Raw genomic sequence first — 9,132 nt, forward strand, 5'->3', positions numbered from 1 at the left:
ATTTCCAGCTTTCTAGTAAAAAATAAAATAAAAAATTACAAAAAAAAAAAAGATCTGATTCAAATCAGATGTTGCATCAGCCAATTTTTTAGTATGGCCCAATTCGACCCTGAAGCAAATTGATTTGGGTTTGATTTGATTAGAATTGGCTGAGTCAAGCCAATTCAACTCAATTCTGAGAACAGTGAAAATCGGATTAGTTAACTCAAATGTGCTTCCTATATTACAAGAAACACACTTCCCACACACTTCTCAAATAGCTTCCTACTCACTTCTTCGCTTCCTATCACTTGCTGTGGTAGCTCTCTCAAAATGAAGAAGGATTTCCTGTATACAAATGTTCTTTTGCACAGTTGTTTTGAATGAAGTAGAACATGCAAAAACTGCTCCCAAATAATTCCAACTTGCCTATAGAAGAAAAAACAGTGGAAAGAAGTCCAGTGGCTGCTGAACGTGAGATTCCGTATGATGCTAGGAGTGCCAATCTACAATGAAGAAATGTGCATTCGGCTTCCATCTTTCAGGGTAAAAGATATGAACATTTCATATCTGAATATAGAAATCTACATCTATACAAGTGGCTGGATTAGCAGATGATAATTAGTTTTCTAGATACAACAGTGAAAACTATTGGTTCCTTGTTACCGATAAGTGACTGACACCCTCCAGTTGTCAGCCAATGACAATGCCTGATCTCGTGAAGTTGGAGATAGCTGCTGAAGAAGAGCATCCTTTATGGGAGCAGCATTCAGTTCACCAGATCTCAAGGCAAGCTCGAAGTAAACCAATGACATTATCTTGTTCCCTTCCTGCAGTCATTGAAATATATAAATCTTCTTGGTGAATTAACAGTACCAACTGGTTCCTTGATTTAAAGAGTGAGTATTTTAAAACGCAAGAGCACTTACAGAAAACAAATTGAGGCCATGCTCAAATTGAGCTTTAGTATGACCAGATTCAGCAGCACGTTTCATCCATCTTCTTGCCTTCTGGTAGCTGCGTGGAATTCCTTCACCCAATGAGTAGCATAAAGAAGTATTGTACATAGCGCGAGGATTTCCACCTTTTGCAGCTCTTAGATACCACTTAGCCTGTGCTCAAAAAAGCAAATTATTAAACTTCAGTTTATATGTGGAACTGGGAAAATTAAGCTGCATGGTTAATCTGAAATACTGATAGTTTTGAAATGAAAATTTCTGGAGAGAAGAATATGAGATTCAATTTTCAAGGTACTGAAACATCAATAGCTCAGTGGTTCATAATTCATGAAAATGAGGTCGGTTTAGAAATGACCCAAAACATCATGTTGGAGTTGACTTTAATAAATGAAAAAATAGTAAACAGGTGATGCAAAACATGATCCAAATTTTGTTTCTGCTTTTGGAGATTAATGGATGAAAAATGACTATGCACCCTAAAAATGAACAAAGCTGGGTGCTCATGTTTGGCCACTGATCGCGTATAAAATAAGAAAATGGGTTGGTTGAGTTTGGTCCAGGTGCAGAGCCAAGACTGGTCTGACTCGTACCCAAATTTACCAGTTCCCATGCCCATGTCTTACCATGTCGACGCTATAAGAGCCTCTCAGAAGTACCATGTTACATGGCTAAGCCTGTAGAGTTTGTGGGGCAGTTTCAAAGTGAGCACAAGTTTCTGTATATGAACTATGAAGCCCACAAAGGCTCTGCTCATCCAGCAAGGGCAACTCGTGAACGTCATCAAGTTGATAGGGAATCACTAATTTGAAACCCACATATATGCATCCCTTGCCACAAGGTCAAAGTTGGTTATACTCCCTGGCGGGCAAGAGAGGCCTGGGGTTTACACCAATGAACTCCATGAGAGAGGAGGTTTTTCCCTGATTATCAAAAAAAAAAACAAAAGAGAATGTGTATGAGGGTAATCTGTATAAGGGTTTAGAGGTATTCTTGTCCTTTTCTCTTTTCATATGTTCATCTAGTTAAGGTTCACTATTTCCTTTTTCTCTTCAAATAGTTACATATACTGAGGCATACTTGTTTGTGTTAATGATAAAACTCTCACTTTGCTATCTCTCATTGATAACAGAGTCATAGCATCAAGAAACCACACATATAGGATACAAAAAAAAAGAAAAAGATCGCATACAGCTTCCTTCAGATTACGCTTCACACCACGTCCTTGCTGCAGACAAAGTGCAAGGCTGTATTGTGCGCGGATATTACCCATCGAAGCAGCTCGATAGAACCATTCTACAGCCTCCTTAAGATTGGGAGGTTCAGCTGTATGGTTGACATAAGATTTAGTACACCCAGAAGCAGCAATGAACAGTAAAAATACATAGGCTCTAAAAAACTAATACTGAGTAAACATCATATCAGAAGTAAGTCTTCATCCTACAAGAATCATATTAGACTGAGAAAACCCATATGACAAAACAATTTTCCAACAGAGCACTCTATACTTCTCTGATAAAGCTAGCAAGTAAAACATATCTTGACAGTAAATCACAAATTTAAAGAGGTTAATGAAATAAGATGCAACAAATAATTCATTTATTATCAATTTAACCATGTACCGCCCTCAAGATGAGCGCCTAACACAATGTACTGACTGCTAATATCTTTCCTTGGATGATAAAAATTATCACATCACATGCTAATGCCCCAAACTTCCGCATTCTTATCAGATTTTAACTATGTTGTAAGCTTGATGCAACTAGTACAGAACCATATTAGGACAGTACTTTGCAATATTCAGTTCTTTTTTTCTTTTCTTTCATTTTTTTTTCTTTTGCTTCCCCATTCATAGCCATATTTAAGTTTGTTCAAGGTGATGAGACATGAATCAGTACTTCTCTTCTTTGTTTCCATTACTAATCTTTCTTTATGTGCAAATTGGTTTTGTAGAAGAATAAACCAAAAAATCACATAATGCTAAGGTTATACAAGCATAAATCCAAATCAAACATAAAACCTTATCCGGAAAAGGAAGCCAAACAGGACCAAAAAAGCGCATGTTTTATTATCTTATCCTGTAGACAGTTACTGCCATGCACATTCTGCACACAATCACAGATATCGTATGTACTTCCAGGCCATCACCAAAAGGTCTCCTGAACATGAATCCAGTTGCACAAATATATGATCAGAAAGATCAAGTCAGTAGCAATGACAGAATTGAAATAAAGAACTGTGTGAGGAAAGACAGGATACAGTAATTGAACTCATACACTGATCACTCATTTTCTGGCAGCTACTTACACAATTAGACAGGCAAAACAGTTCAATGTATATGGGCGGATTACAGCCAACAATCCGGAAGAATACAAAAAGATTTGTACAAAACCTTCCCCATCGGGTGATCATCCAAATGTGCCAGAGCCACATATACTTGATGGATGCACCTGCCTTGAAGATAATGGCAGAACAGTGATTGCTTCAAAGTCAAGACCGACATAGTGATGCAGGTGCATCGCTTCAAAGTCAAGACCAACATAGTGATGCAGGTGCAGTTTTTGCAGATCATTTCCACAGCCAACCCATAAAGACAAAGAAAGCTTGAACATTTTACAAGGCCAGAAGTACAACAACAACAACTATGCCTTCATCCCAAAACAATTGGGGTCGGCGATATGAACCAACAAAGAAAATCATTCTGGGTCTTCCACATGAATCCTTCTCCTCCAATCATTTCTATCTAAGGCCATGTCCTCGGTGAGGTTCAAAGCATTCATATCCTTTCCTATCACCTCCATCCATGTCTTCCTATGCCTACCCCGACCTCTTTTAACTAATATATTTTCCCATTTCTCCACCTTCTAACTGGAGCATCATTAGGCCTTCGCCGAATATGTCCAAACCACCGTAAACGATTCTCTCTCATCTTATTTTCAATGGGTGCAACGCCAACCTTCTTATGTATCTCCTCGTTCCGAATCTTATCTTTTATTGTATTTCCACACATCCATCTCAGCATACGCATCTCAACTACACTCATTTTTTGAATATGATGTCTCTTGGCAGCCCAATATTCCGTACCATATAGTAAAGCGGGCCTAATAGTCGTCCTATAAAACTTTCCCTTCAACCGCAATGGCATTCTACGATCGCACAACACTCTAGTTGCACTCTTCCATTTCATCCACCCAACCTTTATCCTATGATTTACATCTCCATCAATTTCTCCATACTTTTGAATGATAGATCCCAAATATTTGAAAGAATCATCCACCGATATTTCTTGCTCACCAAGCTTCACTACACTCCCATCACTACTTCGTTGCTTACTAAACCGACATTCCATGTATTCTCTCTTACTTTTACTCAACTTAAAGCCTCTTGCTTCCAATGTCTGTCTCCATAATCCTAACTTAGCATTAACCCCAGCTCTAGACTCATCAATCAAAACAATATCATCAGCAAACAACATACACCACGGCACATTTTCTTGAATTGATCTCGTAAGCTCATCCATCACTATAGCAAATAGGAAAGGGCTAAAAGCAGATCCTTGATGTAACCCAACTGTAATAGGAAAATTGGTAGTCACCCCTCCACAAGTGTGGACATTGGTTACTATTCCTTCATACATATCTTTAATTATACTAATGTACTTGAGAGAAACACCTTTCTTCATCATTGTCCACCAGAGAACGTCCCTAGGTACTCTATCATATGCCTTCTCCAAATCAATAAAAACCATATGCAAATCTTTGTTCCTCTCTCTATTTCTCTCAATAAGTTGTCTAAGAAGATGTATAGCTTCTATAGTTGATCTTTCAGGCATAAAACCAAATTGATTATCCGATATCATAACAACCTTCCTCAACCTAGACTCAATCACCCTCTCCTAAATTTTCATAGTATGACTCATGAGTTTTATACCACGATAGTTTGTGCAATCTTGTATATCACCCTTATTCTTATATAGAGGCATCAAAGTACTCTTCCTCCACTCATTAGGCATCTTATTTGTCCGCCAAATCTTGTTAAAAAGATTTGTCAACCATTCTAAACCTTTCTCTCCCAAGCATTTCCAAGCCTCGATAGGTATACCATCTGGGCCAACTGCCCTTCCTGATTACATTTTCTTCAAAGCCTCTGCAATTTCTTTCTTTACATGGCCAGAAGTATAAATAATAAATAAATAAATAATAAAATGTAAAATACTTGTAAAATGAAAATTTAATAATAAAAGCATATTCCTAGGCAAATGAGGCAACTTAGGATCTGTTTGGGAGATGGAGATGGGAGGGGAAATGGGGATTTAATAAATGCCACCTACCCCACCTACCCACATTTACTCCCATTAGCATTTGGAAGCTATGTTTTGGGAGATGGGAATGGTGATGAGAGTGGAGATGGACCCTTTTCAACTACATCCTCACAAGGATGTACTTGACAACTTTGGTATCATGACCTCCACTCCCATCACCCCTTTCATCTCCTCTAAAACATCTACTTCCAAACAGAGCTTTAAGGTTAAAACAATCCAACCCAATAGAGTCACCCTAAATGTTCTTTGGTTTTCCAATACCAATCCTTCATTAATTCAGATCCAGCTCTATTAGCAAGTTCTCTTCAAATTACCCACCTTGGCCATTTGGCCCTTCTGCTCTTCCATAAGCAGCATGTAACAAACTACTATTTTATACACACATCTTCTTTATACAGTCATCAACCCAAAATTCAGATCTCTGTCAACATTAGTCTTCTGTACATCGGAAACCGATGTTACTAGCCCCCCAAACTTCCCGTCTTTTCAGCAGCAAGGATATGATGTCAGGTAAATGCATGTCAATACAATAATCTGATCAGCTAGTTTCTCGCCAATTGAAGGAAAGAAGACATGCACTTCACTCAACCATTTTTTTTCATCACCAGCAATACACACATATCATGTGTTTTTATTAGTGATTAGGCTTCCAACAGTAGAATTGTTTTGAAACCTTATAATCAATATTCAGTTAGCATCCAGTGCAAACGATCCTAACTGTGAAGGTATCCCAAATTCATCTCGCTTTCTGATAGTCTCAAGCACTCCTATCCCCATGCCCTGCAAATCTCTTACAACATAAAAAAACCATTTGCACTATTAGCTTCATGTTGTTCTTAATCATATTTTACACCTGGTTTCCATCAAAATCACATCCACGCCACAAGCTAACCTACTCTATGTAGCTTTCAGGACTCATATTGCCCATTTAAGCTTCATCAAAATTTGCAATTGGCCATATATGGTACTAAAAGAACCCTTTAAATAATTAATAAATGGCAATGAATTGATCACTCAATGCAAAGACGCCAACAAAAAAAGAAGATTCATGGAACCATTGATTGTGCAAGCAATAACTACATGAACTAAGAAATCATAAATTTGGCATAAAATGAACCCAAAAATCACATGCATTAGAGGCAAACAAAGAAACAAACCAACAAAAAAAATACCTTGCAAATAGTAAAGCCCAAGATTGCATTGGCCAGAAGGATCTCCCAACTGAGCGGCCTTTCGATATAAAGCAATGGCTTTGTCCCTCGTCCCCTGCGAACAACAATCACCATTCCCCAAAAAATTAGAAACAGTTAAGAGTGCAGCAAGCAGAATTAGCCCAAAAAAAGAAAAGGAAAAAAGAAGGGGGGAAGAGGGAATTCGACCCACCATCTCCCAATAGATGAGCCCGGCGTCGACCATGGCGGCCGCTGACCCGCGAGCGGCGGCCTTGAGGAACGAATCGAGCGCTTTCTGAACGTTCTTCTGAACGCCGCCGGTGCCGTGCTTGAAGCGCTTCCCCCACCGGAGCAGAACCATGGCCTCCCTGAGCGGTCGCAATCCTTCCCTCCACGCCGGGCAGACGCCGCTCGCCGCCCAGAGGTTGGTCATCGAGAAGGAGGCGGCGATCTTCCGGAGGACGTCGAAGGGGAGGGCGGAGAAATCGGCCGGCGGCTCAGCCTTCCCGCCGGATCCATCACCGCCGAAGCAGAAGCATATTCTCTTCCCCCTCCTCCCCCAATTGGCGCCGTCCTTCGCAGAAGCATGGGAGAAGGAGGAGATGGGGACTGACGCGAAGGGGCGAGGCCGTTGCTTGCCGTCTGAACCAGCCGTCCACGTCCGGTGGTGGTCCTCCGCCCTCCTCTGCATCTCCTCCGCTCCTCCTCCTCCTCTTCCCCTGACTATGCTCCCTTCTGCCATCATTCCTCATTTAGACCCAAAAACCTAAAGGCTTCCCCGAAGAGACCTTGCCATCGATAGACCTCCATCCCGTGCTTTGCCAAATCACCGGTCCTCCGTGTTTCCTTATCGTCTACCGTCTGTTATATTCATCGGTGTCTCCACTGTTCAGATAGTGGGGCCCACAACGGTCTCCTCGCCGTCGGTGATCGGTAGAATGAGCGGTAGCAAGGGATGTCAACGGGTCGGGTTTGGTTCAGACCCAGGTGAAACCAGACTTGAACCAGATTTTCGAGTATGGTATCAGATCCAAACCCAGATTTAATCTGGTCCACTATAAGAAAAATCATACCCGAACCCAATAAAAACTACATGAAACAAACCCAAGCCATATATATTGAAAATTTGCAGGTCTTAATAGGAACTCGGGTTGAGTTCGGTTCTGATATAAAATTTCACAAACTATACCCGGGTTTATGTATTAATCGGATCTTTGAGTCCGAGTCTTAAACGGCTCTTATATACCCGAACTCTATAGGGTTTGGTTGGGGGGTCTGGGTAAACCAGGCCCGTTGACACCCCTAGGGATGCCAAAACAAAAATGGAACGGTGACTTTGACTTGAGAAGGTCATACTAAAGAATTGTCCCAAAAGTGAAGGGTGTCGGTTGTATGTGGTAACTTAATAGTAAGCCAATTTTCAATTTGGCATTTGGCGTGTAGTTCTCAACATTTTTTAAAAATTTCAAAAATTTATCTATGCCTTGATCCTAGTTCATATGGATACAAAAACTTCTACACACCAAAACTCAGAAGGATTCTCAATTCCAAACAAAGTTTTTTCCTCTTAAAAAGGGTATTGAATAGTGGGGTTCAGCTCTTGGATCATGTTTTTTCAATGAAAAAACATGATTTTATGACCGAAAAAGTTTCACATATCGTCAATTTTTAAAACCTTATAAAATTTTGCCTTTGTAAGATGATTCAAGAAGCCATTTTCTCACTAAGTAAAACATGTAAATCACATTTGTAAGGTTAGTTTCATGAAATACAATATAAATAATAAATAAATAAATAAACATTTATAGGTAACAGTGATAATAACATATACACTTAGACTAGTTACTCTAAAAAATTTTGAATTATGATATATTAAAATAATTAAATCCATTTAGTTTTAAGACATGAAAAAACATTGGTCATAGTCTCATAAATTTTATTATGCAATTACCGAATTTGATAACAAACATGTTTAAATTCTTTAATTTTGAAATAACCATCACCTTGAAAGATGTGTCATGCATCACAAGCTTGAAGTGCCATGGAGAGTCATTTAATAAACCTTGATTTAAAGATTTGAAGTACAAATATTAAGTTTTATTTAATGCATCTAAAGATGTATTTGAAGGTAAAAGATTGAAGTTGTTATGGTTGAGGAAGACATATGACAATAGCAATGCGAAGAGAATAAAAGGAAAGATTGTAGTGTTCATGATTTATAACTCAATTTTTAGAGTAAATTTTATTTTATGCAAAGCCTTGTCTATGACATTGCTTCAACCAAACTAATCTCTAGATAGTCAGTTTGTGCACAATTACTAGCGTTTAATAGCCTTGTAAAACCAAGTTTGAGAAAGAGACATCTAAGAACAAGAACTTCTTATCAATAAAACAGAAAGTGAATGAAAAATATGATATCAAGAATGTTACAGACTTCATATCAAGCCATCAACTAATCAAATAAATTTTATACATTCAAAAATTATCATCCATGCCTAATTAAATTAAAAATATTCATAATAGGTCAAATTCGAAACCAATGAGTCAATCTCAAAGTCCAGTGCCAAAACCCACATAGCATCCCAAAACAAAACCTTGTCAGTCTGGTTGTCTAAGTCCAAAAAGAACTCACCCACTCAAGCCTCCTCACCGAAGATGGTAAAATGATATGGAGTGAGAACAATGTTCCCAAGTATGGTAAAAT

The 9,132-nt window shown here is 38.9% G+C and overlaps 1 protein-coding gene across 1 annotated transcript; it reads right to left on the bottom strand.

Annotated features, from left to right (window-relative positions):
- Window positions 1–426: 426 nt before the first annotated feature.
- LOC149829736 (F-box family protein) lies at window positions 427–7,268 on the bottom strand. Its single transcript, XM_090016075.1, has 5 exons — window positions 6,640–7,268; window positions 6,429–6,522; window positions 2,128–2,261; window positions 909–1,091; window positions 427–809 (listed from the first exon to the last, which is right to left on the bottom strand). Exons 1-5 carry the CDS (start codon window positions 7,171–7,173, stop codon window positions 642–644), a joined length of 1,113 nt encoding a protein of 370 aa, XP_089872201.1. The 5' UTR covers window positions 7,174–7,268; the 3' UTR covers window positions 427–641.
- Window positions 7,269–9,132: the final 1,864 nt, after the last annotated feature.

The sequence above is a fragment of the Nuphar pumila genome, chromosome 8, assembly GCF_984573655.1.
Source record: "Nuphar pumila chromosome 8, dmNupPumi1.hap1.1, whole genome shotgun sequence".
Classification (NCBI taxonomy): domain Eukaryota; kingdom Viridiplantae; phylum Streptophyta; class Magnoliopsida; order Nymphaeales; family Nymphaeaceae; genus Nuphar; species Nuphar pumila.